Genomic DNA, 27,168 nt, shown 5'->3' with positions numbered 1-27,168 from the left:
CTACAAAGACAAGGTAGAAGGTAAGAGTGACACTCAGTGGGAGTTACTAAATCAGAAGTAAATAATACAAGAAGCAAGGTTAAATTGTATTTTTGGAAATTTTAAACTTTTTCTAAGACTGATAGTATATTTATTGTCTAATGTAAAAAGACTAAAGAGCACCTAGAAACCAGATCATATCAGACGATGATAAAAATAATTTTCTTTGTAAAACAAAACAAGATATAAAATCTAAAAATAAATTCAAATTCTTTGTTAGTTAAAGTAAAAGAGAGAAGCACACAAAGAATTATATTCATTCGTCTCAAACCTAAGACTACGTCAAGTTCTTGGCAACCACCAAGGTTCCACTAACTTATTAAAGTTACAAGTATTGTTCCTTGTCACTTTTGGCTCTTACACTTGCAAGCTCTACCCCAAGCTTGACTAAAACCTAGTATTTTTTGTCTTACCAAGCCACTATTGGCTCTAAACAAATCAACAAGATTTGTTGGAAGATTACGCATTGACTAAAAAGAATAATTGCCTTATAGATGGATATTTCACTCAACACTTTTAGTCGTTTCTCTCAAGGTATTCAAGATGTTTTGAGAACTTTTGTTTTTTTCACAATAATTTACAAAAAGTTTTTACAAGAAAGAATAAAAGAATAAATCTCTTAGGTTATTTTTATCTTATTTCTTCAAAGCTTCTACTATATATAACTTTTATCTCAAAGTATCTGTTGTCTCCCAACGATTGGATTCTTCACTCTATTCTTTGTCTGAAGTCTTGAGTTTGTTGGAGCATTTAAAGCTTGTATTAAATGCATGTCCCTTCATGTAAAGTCCATGTTGATAGGTTAGTGTGTCTTGTACTTCAACAGAGAAGTTACTTCTTTCATCATAGCAAGTCTACAACAATAAAGCACACTTTTTGATGAGGATCAATGTCTTCTAGATTGTGGATTTCATTTATTCTTCATAGGACTTTGACATATCCTAGAAGAATGCCTTTTGCATGAAAGAATCTTAGACATAAGAGTATTAAATGAAGATTTTAAATGCACTACTTAAATGTTATATCAAATCATCTTGTGTGTGTATCGTTTAGAAATTTTGAATGCACAGAGACAGATCATCATCTAATAACATATCAAACCCAAATTTTATTATTTATATTTATTTGCATCTAATCAAAATAATCAGGAGTTATGATTCATCATTAAGACATAACCATTTTTTGACTTAACAACACTACTAATCAAAATCTAATTAATAATAAGGTAAATGAGTCTGAGTAATTGTATGGTTGAGTAGTTATCAAATTATGCTGACCTTGGGAGGGTTCATCAAAATCTTAACACGGGTTAAGATTCTAATTCTATAAGTTTTAAGAGCATAAGTTCATTTCAAATTCATATTTTTTAGCATTTAAAGATCCATGGGTTAGCTAGTTAGTACCATACAAATCATTCGCAAAAATTTGTTTCCTGAGTTAAAATGAGTTGATTTTAGTGCCTTGGAAGGGATCTAATTTGGTTTTCTTCATTTCTTTACCAACTATTTATTGAAACTTTGTTTCTTGAGCTGCAACAACTAGATTTTAGTTCTTTGGAAGTGATCTAATTTGACTTTCTTCATTTCTTTACCAACTATTTATTGAAATTCTTTAATATAGAAAAACATTATTTCTAATGAAGTGTTATTAGCAATAGGTTATTTGATGTGCTTTAGTTTCCTATCTTTGCTTACTTATGTTGAACTTGATGGTTGTTTATTTGTTAGCACCTTGGAAGTGATAAAATTTGGAACCTGTTGATTGGGCTTCTTTACTCTAGAGAAGCATTAATTCTTTGCTGAATGGAATTGGTTAGTTAAAGTTTTACCACTCTATACTTAAACTTGGTGATTAAGCTCTTTTGTTCTAGAGAAGCATTAGTTCCTTTTCAAATGGAATTAGTGTGTTGTAATGAAAATGTTGAACTTGATAATTAGTTTATTTTAGAAGTGATCAGATTTGGTTTTTTTCGCCAATCCTTAAGTAAAACTTGTTGATTGAACTTCTTTATTCTAGAAAAGAATTAGTTCTTTACTAAATTACCTAATCAATGCAATGGAAAAGAAGTTTGATGTCATTAAAGAAATAAATGGTACGAGACAAACATTTAAGCTTGTTGTAGGTTAACTGATTTGTTGTTCGTCCGAATCCAAAATGGGAGGAGTCTCTAAATGATCTCAGGTTCCAAGGTATTGATCTCATTAATGAAACCATTTTTAATTTTCTATTTAAACTTACATTGTAGTGTCTTAATACAAGGGAACAAGATACATGTAGTTATGAAAAGGGAACACTTGGATGGTTGGGCGTCCTAGTTGAAGGAAGAATCACCTATTTGATGAACAACTTAAAGGTAGTTGTCAGTACGAGCCAATATAAAGTTTATGATCACACCTACAAGCTATGGTCCATTGGTGGTACCCTTATCATAGAGCAACCTATTCAAAATGTCCCCATGAATATCAGAAGGATATGTTAATTGGTATGTTTTCATCAATTGCAAGCAAGTCAATTTTATGTGTTTTCACTTTATGATGTTTATGCTAATGATTAATTGAGTGCCTTGAACAGATGTAATTGGTGTGTTATATCAAATTATTTTCTAAAATTTGGCTAAAGAAAAAGCAAGGAGACTTGTCCTTGACATGAAAGATCTTTGGTAAATAAATTTCTACTCTAACTTCTTAATAATAGAAGAGGTAAATCAATTAATTACTCATTATTGTTTGTGATTTCAAATTCCAATACTATACTATTAACAAGCTATTGTATTGAGCAACTTTGTTTCACTTCAAAAAAGTGATGGAGAATCAAGTCAAAGAAAACAATTGACCCCAATGTCACAATCAAGCTCACAATATTCAGTCCAAGACCAATTTTTGTTTAAGGCAGGTGTCAAAAATATTTCTGAAATCACCTTGAAAAGGTGTTATTGTTTGTAGCAATTATCTAATTGATTTTCATTTTTTCTTGGAATGCATGCTAAAATGTTCCTTTGGGTATAATTTTAGAGATACGACACAACTTTTTTCATTCTTGGCACCACATAAGAATTTATAGTGGGAAAAGATGGTTGGTACTATCTAGCATATAGTAGTTGTCACAAAAAATATTGAGCAAACATCAACTTTCACATGCTAATGCAGAACATATAATGACAATTCCGTTTCAAGTTGCTTACAACATTGTTTCCTTATTTTGCTTCGTTGATAAATAATCGTTGTTAGGCATAATGCCTTTGATTTTGATTCTAATTTTTGAGTGCACTATTCATAGGTATAAAGTTGAGATTAAGGTGTTTTATGATAAACATCATGTAATTAGAAAACAAATGAAACTTCTACTATGAATCTTGCTCAAGGTTTGAAAATATTGATTATGTGCACCAATGTTTGGTTATGTTGTAATAATTAGACAACAAACTTTAAAACCTACTTTTTCATAGCTTATGCTGATATCAGAGATCCAATAATCAAATGTCAGTACTATAATGCATCTATGTGGTATTAAGAGAGAGTTCGGAAACAAAGACACACTACAACTCTAAATTTTTATTTATGTTGAGGTGATGGAAAAGTTCAATTGTCACTCTTGAAAAATTCACCTCCCTTGCTTCAACATCTTCTATTTGACCAAAATGATGTTGATAGTAAAAATTATCAACGTCATATACGCGTATATAATATGATGTTTGTCTTGACCTCGCTTGGAGCAAATATTGGTAGGTCTATTAATAATGTTAGAGACCTCCATCTATTAGAATATAGAGTCATTCATGCCATAGAATTGGTAGTATGCTACTTATGCTTGACCATTCACCAAAGTTTGCTCAAATTTACATATATGATATAGAAAATGAATTGCAAAGTAAAATGCATGCTCTTAAGTATAAACTGGTTTAAATACTTGCTACTTGCAAAATAATTGGTGACTAACATTTTTGCTTGCCATTTATTCTCATATTTTTGTAATTACAGGGATAAAAGTCAAATTGATCCACAAATTGTCTGCAAACTAATAACCATGCTTGATGAATTTAACACATGTTAAATCATTCAAGATGGCTAGAGACAGACTTAAGGATAAATCAATTCAAAATCTAAAATTGAAATTGATTTCAGATAGACATAAGGATGATAGAATTTACAATATCTCTATGTTTCTGAAGTTGCAGCTTTAATTGATGGTGATGTAAACACCACATCTAAGAGAGACATAATGTAACATCCTTTGTTACAATAAAATTCTCGTGATACAAGAATTCTTTAATAATTAAATAACAATTTTATAGAAATTACAATTGTTTGAAATACCTCAATTATAAATATGATTGAATACAAAGTACAATATTCTCAACTATGGATATTTAGCAAACACTAACAAAATAACAAAATTAACTAAGAAGACTAAGTCTCATATGCTCCAACAACTTCTTCCTCATGCTCTAAAAATAACACTTCTAATTAGATATAATTCAGTGAGTAAAAGAAGTTCTAAAATATTATTGTTCTCAATTGATGTAGTGATCCAAAAAATTAACCATGGTATCCACAATGAATATGATATTATACACACAAGCTCCAATAAAAGTCAATGAAACAATCATCATTGATTCTCAATAAATAAAATATTTAAACACCTTAATGCATTCAAATAAATAAAATAGACATAACTCAGAGTTTCTTGTAATCACTAGACTTAAGTCTTTAGTTCTTGGAACCAAGTGGATCTTAGATTCTTCAAAGGATCTATGAGCTCGTTTTCATGCAATGGTATCCCATTGCCTTCCCTATCCTATATGGAGGTATTTATTATATTTTTCATCCTCATTCCAACTTAAGGTATCTATCATCCTATTCCCAAAATAGAATATTTACTATCATTCCTTCACAGAAGGTAATGATTGTCTCTCACAATAATAAGAAAGGATATATCATATTATACGAACATTATAACATCAATTAATAACATCCATTATTAATTTCCACTAATACTTATATTTCTATTTAATTTACACTCATTCATATTCATATATTATTACTACATCTATGTATAACTAATGTAAGCACATCTATGTAAATAAAATGCTTCCATGAATGAATACTAATATGGACTAGAAGTACCTATATGATTCAAGGACAAAGCTTAATTAACACTAATTTTCCTTGCAAGCAAATAATTCGTACACGAGAATTAACAAGTGTTGTCACAATAATGGGTAAAATATTCAGGTAATTACAATCACCACAATGAGTCAATTATACACAATAAAATAAGTCAACCAACCACTCAAATATCATATACAGAAATCATCAATCAAAACTCAATCCTATGATACAACCCAAATTCTTTCTTTTCAACAACATAAGAAAACATATCTTTCAATAAATATACCATGGGAAGTTAAGAAAAAAATTATTTTACTCACCTCTTGAAACATAGTAATTCATATTCTTTGTTTATTTTTTCCTCTTTTCTATTTAGTGTGGCAACAAGATTCTCCTTCTTTCTTTCATCTTCTCAATCCTACATGTTTTTACTAATTTTCTATTTTCTAATAGAGATTGCCTATAAAGTTCTAGGAAAGGTGAATTACCTACCCTTATGTAAGTATAAAAGTACATGATTAAGATTGAATCACATGAGATATATCGTTAATAGATTTGGCTAACCAAATATTTCTTAATCTTTTTCTACTATATTATCTAGATTTATCTAACCATTAACAATATCCAATATTTTATTTTCTTTCAAAATATATTAAGATAAAACAAGATAAGATTTAAATTGTTTTCAAGAATCACAAATTCAAATATAATTATTTTATCCAAACTATAAATGCAATATTATATTATACTATAATAATTATCTTTAAAATAGTAATAATCTTTTAATCCTTTTAATTCATATAAATTCTTAGACTAATAATTTTTATACTAAAACTAGTAACAATAATTATATTAAAATTTTAGGATATTACACATAATCATGGAAACACAAAGTGGGCTACTTCAAAAGATAGATGAATTGTATACAAGTTATTTAGGATTTCAATATCCACTTTTATTTCCTTATGGTAAGGATGACTATAGGCATGATGTAAGTCATCGAGCAACAAGTTCATCTAAAGGTGGCAAAAGGAATAGACTTAAAATTAGAGAATGACTTTCTTTTAGAATCCAATCAAGATCAAATGAGGCACAAACTTTGTTAAGATCTAGAAGACTATTCCAAAAATTCCTGGCGAATGGATATACAATGCTTGAGTCAAAAAGGTTATCTTTTATCAGAAAAAACTAAAGTAAGCTCAAAGTTGATAAATTTAATAATCTAAGTCAACTAGATTGCAATCTTTGGACTAAAGGTGCTAACAAGGGCAAGAGAGTCATACTACCTTCAACATTCGTTGGCAAGCGATAATACATGGACCAGTTATATTTTGATGCAACAACAATTTGTGGCCATGTTAGCTTTCCAGATCTATTCATCACATTTATATGCAATCCCTATTGGCTAGAGATTCAAAGATTGTTTGGTCCCATGAATTTGCAAGCATCAAATCATCCTGATATTATTTCTAGAGTATTCAAAATCAAACTTGAAGAATTTTTTATTGATTTGACAAAAAAAATGTTATGGGAAAAGTACTTGCATGTAAGCTTCATTTAAGTTCAATATTTCATTTTCATATTTTTAGTATCTTTTTAATCAGAAATTGAATAGCTTTATCTACTAATGTTTTATCTTACATTTCATATATGTATAAATTGAATTCAAGAAATATGGATTGTCATATGCACATATACTGATCTTCTTGCATCCATGCAACAAGTATCCAATATTTGATGACATTAACAAGATCATTTCTGCTAAAATACCATGTGAAATATAACAAACTAAATTATACAGTTTGGTTAAGAATCACATGAGTCATGGTTCTTATGGTGTAGTGAACAAATTATCACCCTGCATGAAGGAAGGAAAGTATTCCAAATATTATCCTACGAAACTTTATAATACCATAATTATATGATCTACAGAAGAAGAGACTATGGAAGGACTATTTTAAAAAATGGTATTACACTTGACAACCGCAATGTTGTGCCATATGTTGCAACCTACCCATCGGCGCGGGTGCAAAAAGGCCAAAATAGATGGGCCAAAGTGTTTGTCTCCAATGGAGAAAATGAGCGGAATCGCCACCAACATTTATTTGAGGAAAACGTTAGGAAAACAAAAAAAAGGTGAAGGTCTGCGTATTTTGAAAATAAGGGTTCGGGAGTTGTTTACGCACGGGGAAAGTATTAGCACCTCACACGCCTGTCACAAAGGACGACAACCTTTTAATCGAGTGTGCAAAACATGACTTCAAAATTATGTATTTTTCCTTTTTATGTTTTTTTACTTTTTGGGGTCGACAAGGGTGTTGCCCTTGTTCCTACGTATCCTTAGGTGCGATGAAGAATTCAGACCTACGTAGTTCTTTAAGCCTGAAAGTTTGTGTTAAATTATTTTTATGTTTTTGAAAGATTGATTTTAACCGTGAACATAAGTCATTTAAGGCGTTGGACCTTGAAACGATCTCAAATGATATTTGATAAAAAGGAATTTGTTATGAGTTGGTTTTGTCTTGATTTTTGCTTATTAACCTTCAACCTTTTTTAAAGATAACTTGGAGCACTAATGATCGGTTAAAACTCGCTTTACAAGAGAAAAATGATTACCGATGATAGGAGAAGGAGATGAAGATGCACAAAACAATAAAGAGGACCCCTAAGGGTCCATGAATCATGTTCAAATCCTTAAAGACAAACACTAACCGGATGAAGAACGAAGAATAAACGAAGAATAAACGAAGAACGACCGAAGAACGATGTAGAAACCGATTGCAGGACCGACTAGACGGTGATTTAGCTTCTTTTTCTCTTCTTCCTTCTTCTTTTCTCTTCTTTTTCCCCAATCCTTCACCTCTGGACCTCAGAACCTCCCTCTCAGCCCCTCTGCACGCTTATTTATAGCAAAACAAGACATTTGAGGTCATGACAGCTCGTCCAGGTGAGCTGGTTACTTCACCATGAAGTTATTTGGTGGCCTAGGCAAGCCAAGGGTCAAAAAAAGCTTCCAACTAACCCTTTTGCCCTCCCTTTTGGGTATTTTCTGCATTCTTTACTGAAACTTCGAAAAATCTTTCGTATTGAGCAACAACTGGTGCCAAGCAGCTCAATTCAGCTAGCAAGAATAAAAACTTTAGCAAATGATAGTCCTTGAACAAAATTAGGGTATGACACCATATAATCCGATGTTATTAATAAAGTATCTTGCATGCATTAACATGAATTGGTGTAATCAGAACTTTAATAAAGCACTTACTCAAATCATCAACAATGATTATGACCAGATAACAACTATAATTGTCTCCACTGAAGTTGGCACATCACCTCATGACCAAGGAATTGTTGAAATTAAGGAGTATCTTGACTGTAGATATATCTCACCATGTGAAGCAACCTGAAGGATTTATTCTTTTCATATTCACACTAGAAAACCAATGGTTGAAAGATTTTTTTTCCACTTACCAAGTGAACAATCAATTTATTTTAATGACCATGATTCCATTGATGGCATACTATCAAGCCAAGTGTTATAGACTCAATGTTCACGTCTTGGATGGATGCAAACAAAGAGTTTTCTAAAGCAAAAAATTTGACCTATGCCTAATTTGTCTTTGTCAAAAGAAATAGATGTTTGAAGCTATGTAATTCAGGATATATTATCGAAAGGCTTATATGACTACCACCAAGTACTGGTGAACTATTTTATTAAGGATGATGTTAATAGTTGCTAAAGACCCATTGTCCTGTGAGGATATTAGAACTGTTAGCAACATGTTATCCCACTTGCCAAGAAGAATGTTTTGCTTTGGGATTCTTGACTAATGATAGAGAATACATTAAGGCCATTAAAGAAGCCAAGGATTGGGGTTCAGGACACTATTCGAGGAAGTTTTTTGAAATGATGCTCTTATCCAACAACATTAATAGACCATAAATGTATGGAATAAAACATGGGGATGACTTTTAGACGGAATTCTCTACTAAAAAGTTAGTTGTGCAACATACATGGTATGTTATAATTTAATTAACTATTTTAAATTACAACTCTGATTTCAAAATAATCTATCTTTTCCCTAGATTTGCAGCTAAACAATGAGGATATTCAAAATTTAGCTCTGTTAGAGATATGAAAATTGTTACAGTCAAACTGAAAAAGCTTTAAGGACTATCCACCAATGCCATATCCAGATAATTATGTCACAACTAATTTGGGAAATCAATTGGTTTATGTAGAATATGCTTATAATGTTGTTGATTTACAATCCAAATTCCAAGCATGCTTCCACTCCCTTACAAGTAGTGCCATATATCATATTACCAGTGTAATCTTTTATTACTTCTATTAAATCAATCATTTTCAAAATCTAATATATAACAAAATTTGCATTGTTGTTTAGATGAACAAAGAAATATTTTCAACATAATCATGCATGTAGTAAGTAAGGGTGTTCACGGGTTGGGTTGGATTTAGCTAAACCCGGCAACCCAATCAAAATTTAACGGGTTGGATTAGGTTAGGTTTGTGCAATTTTTTTTTACATACTTGATCCAACTCAACCCAATCATAAACAGGTTGGGTTAATTGGGTTTGAATATTCAAAAATTATTTATATTTTGTAAGAATTATTTTTTTAGAATAATAATTTTTTTGCCGAAAGTTTTATAAGTATATATATAATGACTATATGCACTTATAAAGATATCAAATTGTGACAATATTTGACTAATAAAATTTATAATTTCAATGCTAATACATTAATTTCATTTTATATAGAAATAAAGTATAGTATTAACATGAGAAAACATAAACAAAATCAAAATAAAGATAAAAACAACAACATAAAAATGAAAAAAAAATCATGAGTGGTTCAATTTAATAATTTAATAAACTATGTGAGCTAAAAATTAATGTGTTTTATATTTAATAATTAATTTATATATAATAATAAATTTAATTATATTGTTTGGATTGGGTCGATTTGAAAAAAATAAAAATTATTACCCAACTCGTATATGATCAAGTTTTAATTGGGTGGGGTCAGATTGACTTAGACCCATGTGCATCCCTAGCAATAAGCAAACAACACGATAATGTGTCCTCCTTATATGGCCATGGTGAAATTGGGAAATCTTTTATGCAAAGAACACTAGCTTATGCATTAAGATCTGAACATCAAATTGTACTTACTATAGATTATAGTTGAATAACATCTTTGTTGTTGCCTACAGGAAGAACAACCCACTCTAAATTTAAAATTCCAGTTCCCACAGTTGAAAACTCAATTTGCAACATCCATCAAGGAAGTGAGCTTGTAGAGTTATTGAAATAAACAAAGTTAATCATATGGGATGAAGTGTTGATCGCATATAAGTTTTTTTAAGCACTAGACAAAAGTCTAAGGAATATAATGGCAAGTGACTCAATCTTCAGTGATAAAGTTGTTACTTTTGGAGGCGACTTTCAACAAATGTTACCTATCATTCCAAGGAGAAGTCATTCAGACATTGTTCATGTCACACTTAACGCATCAATTTATGGGATCATTGTCATATCTTAATGCTTACAAGGAATATGCGCTTGCAAGGTGGAGTAGAAAGCATCAATGCATCAAAGCTTGAAGACTTCTCACAATGGATCCTAAACATAGGAGATAAAAGACTATCTTAACCAGACTATCTTAACCAAATGACGACTTTGCTAAAATTGGAATTTTGGAAGACTTATTGATTACTGAATTTGACGACTCCATTCATGCTATTGTCAAAAGCATATACCCTTAACTGCTACACCAATACAACAATCAACAATATTTGCAATCAAGAACTATATTGGCATCAACAATTGAAATAGTTGACCAACTCAACGAATATGTATTATCTTTAAATCGATGTAATCTCATCTACCATTTGAAAAAGTTACACAAATATCTTTCATTTGAAACAATCAAATTAGTTAAATTGTTTACAATTATGTTATAGTTGAAAAACAATATCTAAGCTTAGATTCTTTTGACAATTTATAATCAAATGAAGACCAAATATTCGAGGCTTTAACCCTTGAATTTTCAAATTCTCTTGGAACATCGGCCTTCCAAATCATAAAATCAAATTGAAGATTGGCACACCAATGATGCTTTTAAGGAATTTAGATCAAATTGAAGGTTTATGTAATGGTACTCCCTTGATTGTCACAAGGCTATCTAATCATGTAATTGGGGGCAAAGATAATGTTTGAGAAAACTAATACAGGTGAAATCTATATACCACACGTGTCTGTCTCCATCTCAATCTCCATGGCCTCTTAAGCTTATTAGAAGACAACTCTCAATCATTGTCTCATATGCAATGACAATAAACAAATCATAAGATCAATCACTAGCGAGTGTTGGTTTATATTTACCAAGACATGTATTCAGCCACAAGCAATTATATGTGACTATCTCTATAGTTCAAAGCAAACAGGACTTGAAAATCTTAATTCATGATAAGTAAAAAACCCCTATTAAAGTCTATAATTAATTTTATCTTCAAAGAAGTCTTCCAAAATCTTTAACAATATGAGCTAACAATGCTTTTCTTTCAATTAAAATTGAACTATTCTAACATACCTACTTACACTTCTCATAATACATGACACACATAAGAATTTCATACAAGAAACCATTTACAAAGCTTCTGGCATTTTGATTCACACACAACATTTGTAAGTATCTAATCTAAAGCATTTATGTGCATATTTATCATTTCAAAAAGATATTTACTATCTTCCTATTCCTTGTGCAGTTCATACAATCACATAGCAGAGAACAATATTCATCTTGAATGACTCATTAGTTGTATTCTCCAACTAAATATTTTGAATTTTATTTGTTTATTTATATTCCCTTTTTTTGGATGACTCAATTGATGACAACACATGGGAAAGAAAGAAAATTTCGATAATTTCCTTGCTGCCCAGAGGAGTTATTTTAATATGCTTTGTGAAATGTTGAACTACAATTAGCTGGATAGTTGTAGTTATTTTTAAAGATTGTTAGTGTTACTTTAATTATTTTATAGTGTATAGTTTTTTATTAGTTTATTACTTTTGATTTCATCTACTTCAAAGTCATTTCAATGAGTAATATTTTTCGTAATCAACTTCAAAGCTATTCTCTATCTTACTACAACGAAAATCCTAATCTTTTTATTGTAATTTATTTTCATGAAAAACAAGCTAAGGAATGACAAAGAGATAAGACATCCCAACTATGTTGGCACCTCCTATCTCAACCATTATAACCTGAGAATTATATTAATACCCAAAAAGATGAAAAAATAGGATAGCATGAAAGGACAACAACCAAAAACCATGCCAAGAAGGGTACATCAAGAAAACCTGTAGTTAGGGAGACCAAACTTATTTCTAAATAAGGCTTCTTAAAAAAAGGTAAGTTATCTAACCACAAAAGTTAGTTAAAATTGTGTCGTGATTCGCTAACCAATCCGCACATTCATTTCCTTCTCTATAAATGTGGGAAGCTCTGAAATTTCTATCAAACAAAATATTAACATAGTTTTTCCATCTATTAACAATATTCCAAGTAACAAGGGAAGCATTTTTAAAAGCTGCTACCACCAAGGTCAAATCAGTTTCTAGCCAAACATGAGACCATCCTTTACTAGCAACCAATTCCAAGGCTAAGATGACACCTATAAGCTTTGCAAAAAAAAAAAAGAATTTTGAACACTCAGAGGAGAAGAAGCAAAAGCACCCAAAAAAGCTCATGAACTATTGCAAAATAAGCCACAACAAGCAACAAAACTAGGATTACCCTTGGGCGCACTATCAATGTTGCATTTAATCCAATGACAAAGAAGAGGATACCAAACAACAAGAAAGATAGAGGGGGCTTTAGCAAAATGAGTGGTTATTTGCAATCTTTTGAGAATAGTAAACTTGTTAATAGAGTTCTTCATTACACCTTTGGTATGATTACCTGTTAAGGCAATAGTACATACAAGCAAATCCATTGCGTTGTTTAAACTAACAATGCTATTCTGGAATCTCAATTGTTTGCACGAGTGCTAGATAAACCAAAAAGCATAAACAATTGCAGATAAAGCAACATCTTTGAGTTGAGAGCTCTTCAGCTTGTTATCCTTTGCAAGAAATCTAGCTTTTAAAAAAGAGGACCATCGATTGTTTACTGCTTTAAGTTTCCAAGCCATTGACATGATAGAAGCATCATTTATTGTATGTAGATCCCTGATATTGAGACCACCATGCTCCAACAGCAAACACACTTTAGACCAGGCTACTGTATAGATTTCCCTTGTGCTAATCTCTCCCGCCAAGATAAAATTTCTCAGCCAAGCATCAACCTATTTTAGCAGAGAGATAGGCCAAGCATAAACATGAAATTTATAAACCAACATACTTTGCACAACTTATTGGACAAGTTGCACTCTTCCCATAAATGATAAAAGAGCTCCCTTCCAAGTTGCAAGTTTAGCTCTGATTTATCCATAATAGGTTGCAGATAAATAGTTGTTGGTTTTCCTTGAAGATAGGAACTCCAAGGTAAGAAAAAGGCATAATTCCTTGAGTAAAGCCTAGTAAAGAAGATGTGACACTAGTCCTTGTTCTTGAGACACTTCCTGCATAAAAGCGACATTTGCTAATACTCAACCTGAAATTGCTTCATAATCTTTGAAGAAAGAGAAAAGAGATTTAATGTTGTTAGCATTGGCTTTACAAAACACCATGAGGTCATTTGCATATAGCACATGAGAAGGAGTCACATAGTTTTTTGGACTAGCCATAGTCTTTAATCTTTTTTGAATCGACAAGGATTTTTTCCCCCTACTAAGAACTTTAGTTTCCAAGCAAAAAAGCAATAGTGATAACTAGCCATAGTCTTAATCTTTTTTGAGTTGACAAAGATTTTTTTCCCCTACTAAGAACTTCAGTTTCCAAGCAAAAAAGCAATAGTAATAAAGGGTCGCCTTGCCTAACACCTCTTTTGCCAGACATAAATCCAACTAATTTTCCTTTAATGAGAAAGGAAAGCTTCGTAGAATGCAGAATAAGATTAATCCAATTGCAGAATTTTTGGTTAAAACCAAAAGCTTGCAGAACCTACAAAAGAAAAAACCATTCAATAGTATCAAATGCTTTATGAATATGCAATTTAAGAGCGATGTTGCCACCAAACGCTTTGGAATCCAACAGGTCAATAGCTTTAGAGGTGATTGAGATACACTCAAATATGCTTCTTCCTTTAATGAACCCCCTTTGTTCTCCAAAAATGATTCTAGGAGCTATGGTGGATAGCCTATCAGCCAAGATTTCAATGATGATTTTCCATTGGAAGTTGGCCAAAGCAATGGGCCTAAACTATTCAATTCTATCACCTTGAGGGAATTTGGGAATGAGGGCCACTAGATTAGAATTTAAGTTAAGAAGCACCCAAAAGTCATTAAAAAATTGTAATATTGATTTAAACACATCAACATGAATAATATTCCACAATTCTTAAAAGAAGATATCGCCAAACCCGTCTAGACCTGGGACACTAGTTGCACTCAAATAAAAAATTGCATTTTTTACCCTGCCATAGATGAAGTGTTAGGCAGAAACATTATCTTATCCAGAGATAAGAAATGGAATTAACTCAAAGACATGATTGTTGGCATTACAATTGTTATTAGTTGCATACAAGTCAAAATAAAAGTTCAAAATGTGGCTTTCAATCTCTGACTCTAACTCTGACTCAATTAGATTATCTTCGACAGTAAGGGTTGTTAACTAAGAAGCAACCTTTTAAATTTGACTTGCTTGTGGAAAAAATAGTATTTCTATCTCCCTATGTGAACCATGAAATTCTAGCTTTTTGTAGCCAAAATTCCTCTTGGATGAAAACAACTTGTTGTAAATGAACCTGAGCCAACTCCTTCTATTTATGGAAATCTTTTTACTATACATATATATAAAAACATGCATAAAAAAATAAACGAACACATGACATGTGCGAACACACGGGTCATGTTGGTTAATTTGAAAAATCGAGATGATACTGGATAAATCTGAAGTCGTGTATAACACTTTCAGATTGAATCAAATTTCAGGGTTCAACCAAAATTGTTCAATCGGATAAAATCAGAAGATTATAATTCAAGAGTTTTGTTTTGGTCTTGTATGTTTTGTCACACCGTTATGCTTTCTGAACCAGAATGATTATTTATGATCAAAGAAAAGGTGATTTTTGGCGGTTGATGGAAGTTATTTATTTTTAAAAATTGCCGTTGATGGAAGTTTTAGTAACTTCCATGTAACTTCCAACCGTTGATGGAAGTTTTAGTAACTTCCATGTAACTTCCAAAATTTGCCTAAACCGAACATCTCATTATTACATTAAAATAAGCGTGCACTCTTATTTTAACATAATAAAGAGATCAATTACACTAAAATGTCCAACAAACATCCCCCATTTTAGTGTAATTACCGATCAAATCACCAAAGTCATAACATACCACAAACTATTGCATAGATGAAATATCGTGACGATTGAATTTCATCTTAGCAAATTACACGTTTCAAATATTCGAATATCAGGGTGTCACTAAGGATTGAACCCTTGCTATTCATAATGAATACATGAAGATAATCTGCACAATAGTTTATAACATTACTCTTGCTCGACACTAATTTACTAGCCTGTGTCCCTATCCTTCATAAGCATATCAAAGCCAAGTCCCAGCTTCTTGAAGCGGCTAAACTTCATGCTTATATAGGTAGTCATTTTGTTTCTTGCACCTGCAAATGCAATTTTTCAAAAGAACCATTGAGAAGTTATACTTCAACTTCCTTAACTTGCAGAACCGAACACATACCTTTTGGGATACTTTCGATGATGTGTTCCAATCTCTACATGTTAAGCTTTCCACATTGAATTCAGCATCTAATGTCATATTAGATGGGAATTGGGTATCTTAACATAAGAGATTTCAGATGGACTTTAATCCTAATCCCACAGCCGACCTTTTCACGAGATCTCTACTTAATCCTTTGGTTAAATGATCGGCCAAATTATGCTGAGTTCTCACAGCCCTACATCCCCAAATTTTGAGATAACTCAAATTTGGTGTCTTTTTGTGCCAAAGTTCATATGGGGTAACCTTATTCCTTTTGTTAGGAATTCGGTTCAACAAGTAACAGGCTGTCAACATAGCCTCACCCCAAAATCCTTCACTTAAACCCGAATAGGATAACATGGAATTCACCATTTCTTTCAAGGTATGTATTATTCCAGTAGATTGAAAATAAATCGGATCATAATAGTCACCTCCCCTATCCGTACGAAGAGTTTTGATTAGCCCATTTTGATGAAGTTCTAAAATTTTAAATTTATCAAGAGCTTCATCTTTTGTATTTAATAAATATACATAACAATACCTTGATGCATCATCAATAAAAGTAACAAGTTATTTTTTATGACCTAATGATGGAGTAGCATGCAAATCACACAAATCACTATGAATAAGGTCTGAGACTTTAGTCTCACTTTTAACATCCTTAAAAGGTTTCCTAGTGGTCTTGGTCAACATGCAAGTTTTGCATTTTTCAATGTTCATATCAAAAGGAGGAATCATACTTGTTTTTGACATATCTTTTAATCTTTTGTAATGAACATGTCCTAATCTAGCATGCCAAATTTCTGATTTTGTCATATTAATTATAGAACTACACGAGGCCATACAAATAGATTCATGAACAAAAGGAACATCAATGTTTAATTTAAACATTCCATTACAACGATAACCAAATCCAACAAACGAACCATGTCTTGACAAGATGTACTTGTCACTTTCAAGTACTTGCTTGAAACCACAATTATTTAAAACCATACCAGACAATAAGTTCTTACGAACACCAGGTATAAATAAGACATTACCAAATACAAACTTTTTCCGGAAGTAAAAACTAAATTCACACAACCTAATCCTAGGATTGGTTCAGTTGCAACATTGCCCATCTTCACAATAGAGTCATTATCGATTGGTCTAAATTCCTTGAACCAACGACAATCTTTTCACACATGGCTTGTTGCTCCCGAATCAAACCACCAAGCAACGTCATCATCCTTGTTGCTTTTCAGGATCATTAGACCCACTTGGACCAGTCTTGTTCTTTCCTTTGAACACCCGACAATCCCTCTTTAAATGACCAGGTTTTCCACACTTCCAACATGACAATTTTATCTGTTTGTTTGGACCTTTGTTCTTATTTCCTTGAAATTTGCGTTTGTTACCTTTAGCATTATAATTTTGCTTAACTATTCCACTTTCCTCTACCATATTAACGGAAGAGGAACCTGCTACGTTTTTATCATTGACTTTGTCAATTTCCTGAGCCCTCAACGACTCCTCAATCATGAAATGACTACCGAGTTGAACCAGAGTCAACTCTTCCTTCTTATGTTTCAAGGTATGCTTGAAGTCTTTCCAAGAAGAAGACAGTTTATCAATTATAGATGAAACTGCAATGGATTCATCCATTTTCAAATCATGTTGAGTAAACTGACCCAAAATCCGCAGCAATTCATTATATTGTTCCATAACAGGCCTCGAATCAATCATTTTGTAATTAAAGAAATTACTAACTAAGAATTTGTTATTTGAGGCATCTTTTGCCATATACTTGGATTCAAGAGAGTCTCATAATTCCTTAGCAGACTCAACATTTTGATAAATATCAAAGAGAGAGTCAGACATACCGTTCAGAATGTGTCCACGACAAATGTAATCGTCGTTCTCCCATTTCGAACGCTTCCTTGTTTGATCCAGAGTTTCTTCTTCCATATACATCGGCATCGGTGTACTCAGCACATACACCACATTCAATGTTGTCAAGAGAAAGTGCATCTTCTTCTGCTATCTTCTGAAATCCTGCCCTTCAAACTTGTCCAACTTCGCAAACTTGCTTGTCATCTTCGAACTATCGTTCGTCATCTCGAAAGATTTGATTCAATCTTTTGTTGGTTAATTTGAAAAATCGAGATGATACTGGATAAATCTGAAGTCGTGTATAACACTTTCAGATTGAATCAAATTTCGGGGTTCAACCAAAATTGTTCAATTGGATAAAATCAGAAGATTATAATTCAAGAGTTTTGTTTTGGTCTTGTATGTTTTGTCACACCGTTATGCTTTCTGAACCAGAATGATTATTTATGATCAAAGAAAAGGTGATTTTTGGCTGTTGATGGAAGTTATTTATTTTTAAAAATTGCCGTTGATGGAAGTTTTAGTAACTTCCATGCAACTTCCAACCGTTGATGGAAGTTTTAGTAACTTCCATGTAACTTCCAAAATTTGCCTAAATCGAACATCTCGTTATTACATTAAAACAAGCGTGTACTCTTATTTTAACATAATAAAGAGATCAATTACACTAAAATGTCCAACAGGTCACACATTGGTTCCTTTTATAACGGACAAACCTAAATAATTTTAAAACTAAATTTAAAAGAATTATTGATAATGGACACAACATATTATTGCAAATAGATATTGCTATTATGCTATCTCTCATGAATCACTTTTTTTTATTAATATATTTACTTAAAAATATTTAGTAACAGTTAGGTTATGATTAAAAAATTAATTTGAAAATTACTTTAATGCACTAAAAATTCAAACAATGATTTATACACATATAAAAATAATAGTTATAATAATAATAAAAAATAATGATAATAAAAAGATATAAAAAGATTTTTCATATTCATAACACCTAAATAAAATAAAATAAAATAAAATACTCATATAATTACTCTTCACTACATGAAGTTTATAAACACCACAAAAGATTCATAGAATTTCACTTCTTAGAGATTTACAATACTATTCCTACTATTTGTGTCACCAGGGGTAGGAAAAAATAGCTTCTCCCAACAATGATCAACAAACAACAACTACTTGCAACAAGGATGATGAAATAATAGAGGAAACAACACCTACTTTTAACAACATTTGCAACAACACTTTGAAGCACTAAGAAATTTCTTCTATTATAAAGAAAAATTTCTACAAAAGTAACAATTTTTATACCTTTTTTAATAAATTTATTTTTCTCAATAAACTTTCATCAACATTGGATGAAATCCTCATAAAGGTTTAAGTTTCACGACTATGAGACACTTTTAACATTAATTGGAAAAAATAATTGATTAGCACATATATGGTGGCTAATTGATAAAGATGATTCAAATTCTATTTTATTATTTGACATACTATAGTCATGCAATTTTGTTTTATGGTAATATTTTTTTTTTTGTTTTAGAGCAATTATATTCATCTTACTATATCATGTTATTACAAAACGGTGTGGTGCAAGAGGCAATTAAAAAGAGTATTGGGAGTATTCAGGAAATGGAAAGATTGTGATCCCATTATTCTTTTCTTTTGTTTTTGTGGATTTGCTCTTAATTCTTTTCCCTTTTTCTTTTTCCATTTTGTATTTAGAATAATTTGTTTTTTTGTAACTTTTGTATTTTGATATGATTAAAGGTTTTATATTTTTTTTTTATCTTTATCCTTTTTGTATTTTTCGCATATCTATTTTTTGTAATAATTTTGTGTATCTTTTCTCATTTTCTGTTTTAACTTTTTCAACATTTTTTACAATAATTTTTTTGGGGTACAATCATGTGTTCAAAATGTCATCATTTAAATTTAATTAATAAAAATCACACTATTTTAACAAGTTTTTAAAAAAAACAATTTTTACAACGATACTTGGGGTCCATGTAAAATTCTAAAAATATTTATTTTGTCCTCATAAAACTTTTCATATTAATTTGGTTCCTGTAAAAATAAAATATATTTTTGTTATCCTCAATAGTAACTCTATTAGATGATTACGTGACGTGTCATTAACATACTTAATTACTTTTTTTCGTTACCTTCAGATACGCACTTAGAAGACACTTGGACCCACTATTGTTTCATCTTCTTCCTAATCTTATAAAAAAAGTGCGAGAAATCTCCTAAGGCGTGATGAAAAAAATTCAATTTTTTTGGGGGGGGGGGGGGTTATTGGCCAAAAATGATTTAATTCATTTTGTAGAGTTTTAACGGCCACAAGTTGTTTAATTCATTTATAATGAAATTACTTCATATTAACGTTTAATAGAGTTACTACTAAAGACTAACAAAAATATATTTTATTTTTATAGGGATCAAATTAATACAATTTTTTTTTCTAAGGATAAAATTAATACTTTTCAAATTTTGCAAGAACCCCAAACATATTTTAGCCATTTTTACAATAAACACATGTAAAAAATGTTAATTAAAAACTGGCAAAAATCAAATACATATTAACATGATATCTATAATAACAAAAATAAACACTCAATTTTAAATTTATATGCTCATATTTATTATGTTTATGTTTTTAATTTATAACTCAAATAAAAATAAAATCAAAATAAATTTTAATAGGCTAAAATTTTTAAGAGCTTTCAATTAACAATGTAATTAGTCATCTTCTTCAATTTTAATGTAATTATATTCAATATACTATTAAATATTTTCAAAACAAATTATAATAAATTTTATTGGCTTAGTATTTTTTTTAAGACAATAGATTATCAAGTGATCAATTCGAGAGATTAATTCATATTCGAGATAAATTGCCAGAGCAATTTGAAGTTTTACAAATCGATGTTTTGAATGATCAAGATAGGAGGAAACCTTTGGTCGAGTATTTGAAGAATCTCAATTCAAATGTAGGTCGAAAATAGAGTATCCAACAACAAGTTTTGTTTTGCTGGGAGATTAGTTATACAAGAAAAGTGTAGATGATAGTTTATTAAGGTGTTTGGGAGAAATAAAAGCTTATATTGCTTTGATAGAAGTTCATGAAGGTATTTGTGGATCTCATGAAGTTGGAGAAAAAATGAAATGGGTATTGTTCGAAAAAAGATATTATTGGCCTATTGTGTTGAAATTTTGATTTATGAATTATGACAAGTCCTATAAAGAATGTTAGAAAACATAGGCCTATTCAACAAGTTCATGCAAGCGAGCTACATTTGATGGTGAAACCTTGGCCTTTTCGAGGACAAACTATTGATTTAATTGGGCAAATACATCCCACTTCTTCAAAAGGACATAAGTAAATTTTAGTAGTTGTTGATTATTTTACTAAATGGGTTTTGAGAGACATCAATTAAAAAGTATCATTAATTTTATAGAAAAACACATTGTGTTTCGATTTGAAATTCCTGAAACCATAATTGTAGTATCAAAAATATGTGAAGAGAACAAGATAACAAGTATAAGAAATAGAAATGTGTGAAGTCGAAAAGGATAAATTTGAATTAATATGTTGAAAAGAAGTTGTTTGATATTCTCAAATATGTTAAGTCGAAGGAAAAGTAATTGAGAATGGTAAATTGAATGTTCAAAGTAGAAATTACTAAACGGTTAGTGATTATTTAAATTGAGAAAAGGTGTGAGACAAGTGACGAAATTTGAAGGCATTTGATGACACATAACGTTATTAGTTTCAATGACCAATTATATATATATATATATATATATATATATATATATATATATATATATATATATATATATATATATATATATATGCAAGAATATATCATTTTTATTCCGTTAAGAAGATTTGCCCACTTCATGTATACCAAACTTTGTTGCACTCCCTACTTTTCAGTTCTATAGAACATGTATATTTTTCCTCATTGATTTTATTTTTGATTTTGCTTCCGATCTCCATTCTACTTTCTATGCCTCATTATTCTTTACACAACATATTCTTTTATCTATAATTCATTCTTATGGTATTGACCTATTCTTTATTACTTTTGAATGTTTATTTAGAGTTTTATGTTATTATGATTACGCTTATGTGATCGTAAATGTTATCGTTTAAGTATTATTCTATGCTTATTTATGAACGATTTTTTACCTTCATATACATTAATTATTACAACCTAATTTATACTTAAAATAATTTTTCTTTGTTTAGTTTGTAAAAGGTACATTGTTTGTTAAATTGAAAAATTTAAAGATGGCTAGTTTTAAAAACAAAGAACCTGAAAGTATTTTGATTTAATATAATTAATCCTAAAATCAAACTCTTATTTGTTAATTTAAAATATTCAAACTTGTACTAAAATTTTCGATCAAAAGAAAGCTAAAATGTTTTTTTATAAAAAATATATTTATCTCTTATTATTCTATCTTACTTTTAAATTTGTTTTTTAAATAATCAAAATATTATTCTTGTTTGTCCAGTGCGATGTACGGGTTACATGCATTAGTTAAGTAATTAAATTAAATTATAGATTTTTTTATATAAATTAGAATAATTATTTTGAATGAGAATATTTTTAAATATTATTATTCGTGAGCCTTTTTTAATATTTTTCTTCAATGAGAATGTTGTTATATATTTTGCCGAACCTATTATCCCTTGCAATATGTGATTTATTATTATTATTATTATTAGTATTTCTATATTAAATTTCAATATATTTTATAATAAATTGATCAAGTTAGTATCAGTAATTTAAAATAACATTATATCATAATATAAATTATTTATTATAAACTTAAAATATAATTTATATCAAAAAAATATTATTATGGATTTTATTTATTATATAACTTATATATTTAAAAATATTTATTAACAATAAAATAAATTTAGTATATTATTAAAAAAATGAAGATACGACGAGAAATTTTAGTTAATAAATGAAGATATTTCTTAATTAATCTGTATTTTTTTTGGCAATGAAGGGAAGTGGTTGCACCTGGATATAGAGTCCCTTTTTTGTCCCTGAAGGAACGACCATTTCGAAGCCCAGCCCATCATCCGCCGTCGCTAGTCTTCTTCCTTCCTTCCTTTGTTATTAATTAGGGTTTCCGGAATCTGCCAACACCTTCCTTGGCTTCTCCTTCTCCTTCTTGGATTTCAATTCATTTCTGTTGATGGTTCAGCTGATGAAGAATTCTCGGAAGCCCGAAACGTCTTCGTGCGGCGACCCCGTGAAGTTGGAGATCGTTGAGGACCCACTGGAAGAAGAGCATGGGCCTCACAACAAGCGCTGCAAACCCTCTCCCTCTCCCTCGCCTCAGCCTCAGGTATTCTATTTCGTATCCTCTCTATCTTCCTTTCAATCGCTCGCTAGATCGCGTTTTTGGGCACTCCTTAAGTGACCTAATTCAATCATACATTATTTATTTATTTATAGTCTTCATTAGACAGTAGTAGTTTCTTCTGTTTCCTTTTGTTCTTCTTTTATGAAAGGGGTGTGAATCTATTTTTTTTCTTTCCTTACAAGGGTTTTACAAGACTCACACACCCTTGGTCTTTTGTTTAATTCTTCAATTCTGATGTATCAAAAAAATTAACATGTCATCTGCATTATTATTGCCTAGCTTTAATGCTCGGAATCATAGAACACGCGCTTTGTTTGTTTACGAGAGAGATGTTGAAATTTTATATCTTGTTTTTTTTTTCTTTTAAAATAAAAAACGTGTTATTTATTCCTCCTTCCCGTGTTTGCGTGCGTGCTTGCAATCATTTTAGCAATGGAGTGCTTCCGATGATGGTTCTGTCAGTTCTCCATCCCATCTGAACATACTTGACGAGCCGAGCCCGTTGGGTTTGCGCCTCAGGAAGAGCCCTTCACTGTTGGATTTGATTCAGATGAAGCTTTCTCAAGGAAGTGCGCAGCCGAGCGAAGATTTAAGCTCTGGAGCCAAAAGGGAGAGCAGGGCTGCTGCTGTGTCCGGTGCCGGTGGTGCTGACAAGCTCAAAGCTTCTAACTTCCCAGCTTCGCTGCTGAGGATTGGTTCGTGGGAGGTATATTCCTGATGTTTTGTGTTGCTGTTGCTGTGATTTTAGGTCCCTGATATATATTAAATTTGTATTTTGAGTCCTTGATAAATTTTTTCATTTTTCTAAATCCTGATATATTAAAAGTTTTGGTCTGGGTTCCTATTGTCAAGTTAAGTGATGACATGACATCATCTGATGACTGATATATATTGGAAGAGCCGTTGAGATGATGTCACATCATCACTTAGCTGACGGTAGGGACCTAGGACAAAATTTTAAATTTTTCAAGGACTTAAAACAATGAAAATATTTAATAGACACTCAAGATAAAAATCGGATATATATCAGGGATCTCAAACATATTTAAGCTTATTTACTAACTAAATTTCTCTTTGTGGCAGTATAAATCAAGATATGAGGGTGACTTGGTGGCAAAGTGTTACTTTGCTAAACATAAGCTTGTTTGGGAAGTTCTCGAAGGTGGTCTAAAGAGTAAAATAGAAATTCAATGGTCAGATATCATGGCACTTAAGGCACATTGTCCTGATGATGGGCCTAGCACATTGACTGTTGTGGTAATTTAATTCTCTATATTATTTTAGCCTCCTGAATAGCTCTTTGAGATGCATAGGTCTATGTATGCATTAGAGTTTGGTTTATCATTCTTTTAATTTCTTTGTTGCAGCTTGCTAGACAGCCTCTTTACTTCAGGGAGACTAATCCTCAGCCTAGAAAGCATACACTATGGCAGGCAACAGCAGATTTTACCGATGGACAGTCTAGTAAACATAGGTATATTCTTTCACTGTTTTCCTCTGATATGTGGATGTTTGCTCAGCTGTTAACTATTGAAAAGTTTGATGGTTTTATTATTCATTTATCATATATAACCATTCTTAAATATTGCTGATGGGAAATTTGAGAAGGGAAATGCATAAGAGTGTGAAGCGCAATGAAGTAATCCACCAAGGGAGGTCTAGTGCCATTTGTTTTAGTATTTTGTTTACACCAGAAAGCTCGCTACTTATCTTTTGAAGCATTTCTAATCTACAAATTTTTTAAAAAATAATTTTGGGAGGGGGCTGAAGCTAAGTTTTGCAGAATTTTAAGTCTGATGAGGTTTTACTATGTGTTTAGGTCTTACTTACAAGGTTGTGATGTCTGAAAACTTGATCTTGTGGTTTGTAGGCTGCATTTTTTGCAATGCCCTCAAGGGCTGTTGGCAAAACATTTTGAAAAGCTTATCCAGTGTGACATGCGTCTTAATTTCTTAAGCCAACAGCCAGAGATAATTTTGGATTCACCACATTTTGACACACAACCTTCTGCTTTTGAGGACCCAGACAATCCAAAAGATCGCGATCTTCTTCAAGTCAGTGGTAAAGGATCTTCCACGTCTTGTTTTCAAGATAGTGGATCACCTCAGGCATCCCTGTTATCATCATTTAAGACTGAACACAATGATCCTCCTGGAATGATGTTGGATAGTCTCCCCCGAGATGCACCTTCACCCAGTTCAGGTACTTATATTAAGGACTTGGTTAATGCTCCCTTTTGTTTCATGTACATGGTATTGGTGTACTGTTTGCATTGGTTAGTATCACAGAACATTTGACTTTCGTTTTCCATATCTATCTCTCCCTTTTATTTCGATGGATATGATGTGGATTTTCCCAGTAGACATTCTGTCTATATTGTTAGATATCTGAAGCTGCTTTAATATATGACTGCCATGATTTATGTGGTGCTTTTTGGCTTAAGGGTTTCATTTGTCTGTCTTTTTACATACAATTATGTCTGTCTGTCCCATGATTTATGTGGTGCTTTTTGGCTTAATTGTTTCTTTTATCTGTCTTTTTACATACAAGTTATGGAGTGTACTTCAATTGAAGGGAGTACAAGCTCTGAAACTGATTCCAAGGGCCCAAGAAATGGGGATCAGATAAAACTTCCTGGACTTCGACCTTCTATGTCAGTGAGTGATTTTATTGGCCAAATTGAACTCTGCCTGACAGAGCAAATAACCTCCGGGAATCCACCATTTTCTGATGGAGGATCGGAGTACAAGGAGATCCTGGAAGACATTGCTCAACATCTTCTCAATGACAATCAGGTTGCAGCAACTTCTGATGAAAAATCACTCATGTCAAGGGTCAATTCTCTCTGCTGTCTTCTGCAGAAGGACCCCGTTACAGTGCAGAATTCTCATTTTACCGAAGATAGTAGTACTGTTGAAGGACCTCATGATGGAAAAGATGTCAAGCCTGGTGCGGAGGAACCAAAGGACACTTCTGGTGGCAAGCAAGCACTAGGCATGTCTAGGAAAGACTCGTTTAGTGATTTGCTTCTCCATCTTCCTAGAATCACATCTCTTCCAAAGTTTTTGTTTAACATATCAGAAGAGGATGATGACAGTCATGCCAAATAGTTATTCTCATATTTGGAATTTCAAATTGGGCAAGTATAGAGTTACCTAGCAGTGTCTAGCTGCGTAGGGAATATTTTATGTCTTTGTAGACATGTGCAAGTTTAATTTCTACCCTGGGAACTACTGGGATTTGGAAAAGTTGTTTTAATGAAGAATCCTGATAGAGCCCATGTATAAATTGTCAAGTAGATGTTTTAGATCTGTATTTGTTTTATTTTTGTTTGATTTCTGTGTTATGCACAGATGATGTCTACTTGTAAGTAAATCCTGTGTTGCCTGATCAGTTATGGATGGTATCCATGACCCTTGGAATAGATAAGATCGTAAAGCTGTAGCTGATACTATCCCTGGCAAGCTCAGTTTGCATATATTAATCTAAATATAATAAGATTGTAAAGATTTAATCTCATTTACGAGGCCGTACTCGAATCAAATAAACATGAAAATGCAGTAATTAGGAAGTGATCCTAGGTCGTTTCCCAACGAGCAGTGACAAGTCAAATGTTCATAATATACTTGCAGTAACAGTAACGATGGGGGGGGGGGGGTTGGTTGTTTGGTAATTAAAGAGCGAATATATGTGAATTAGAAAATATCAGAATTAAAACACGTTGCTTCCCCTTGATTCACAAGCAAGTTTCTTATCCTAGGTTACGAGAGTTTATCCTTTATCATTAAGCGAAATTCAACATAAGGCATTCATTATGTGATTAAGCATCACATAC

The 27,168-nt window shown here is 31.6% G+C and overlaps 1 protein-coding gene and 1 non-coding gene across 2 annotated transcripts; both read left to right on the top strand.

Annotated features, from left to right (window-relative positions):
• Positions 1–22,953: 22,953 nt before the first annotated feature.
• LOC100792008 (uncharacterized) lies at positions 22,954–26,777 on the top strand. Its single transcript, XM_003525892.5, has 6 exons — positions 22,954–23,315; positions 23,764–24,039; positions 24,417–24,590; positions 24,701–24,807; positions 25,204–25,535; positions 25,884–26,777. The coding sequence occupies exons 1-6, from the start codon at positions 23,163–23,165 to the stop codon at positions 26,441–26,443; spliced, it is 1,602 nt and encodes a 533-aa protein (XP_003525940.1). The 5' UTR covers positions 22,954–23,162; the 3' UTR covers positions 26,444–26,777.
• MIR5780A (microRNA MIR5780a) lies at positions 24,160–24,287 on the top strand. Its single transcript, NR_126638.1, has one exon. It is a non-coding gene; the product is annotated as a microRNA MIR5780a (primary transcript).
• Positions 26,778–27,168: the final 391 nt, after the last annotated feature.

The sequence above is a fragment of the Glycine max genome, chromosome 6 (assembly GCF_000004515.6).
Source record: "Glycine max cultivar Williams 82 chromosome 6, Glycine_max_v4.0, whole genome shotgun sequence".
Classification (NCBI taxonomy): Eukaryota; Viridiplantae; Streptophyta; class Magnoliopsida; order Fabales; family Fabaceae; genus Glycine; species Glycine max.
The sequence above is the reverse complement of the archived record's forward strand: the minus strand, read 5'-3'. Positions and strand labels throughout refer to the sequence as shown.

Excerpts from the sequence above, each read along its gene's own strand:
- LOC100792008 (XM_003525892.5), top strand. The coding sequence starts at position 23,163 with ATGGTTCAGCTGATGAAGAATTCTCGGAAGCCCGAAACGTCTTCGTGC. Across the intron at positions 24,591-24,700 it reads CTAGCACATTGACTGTTGTG|CTTGCTAGACAGCCTCTTTA; the intron begins GTAATTTAATTC and ends TCTTTGTTGCAG. Across the intron at positions 24,808-25,203 it reads GGACAGTCTAGTAAACATAG|GCTGCATTTTTTGCAATGCC; the intron begins GTATATTCTTTC and ends TGTGGTTTGTAG.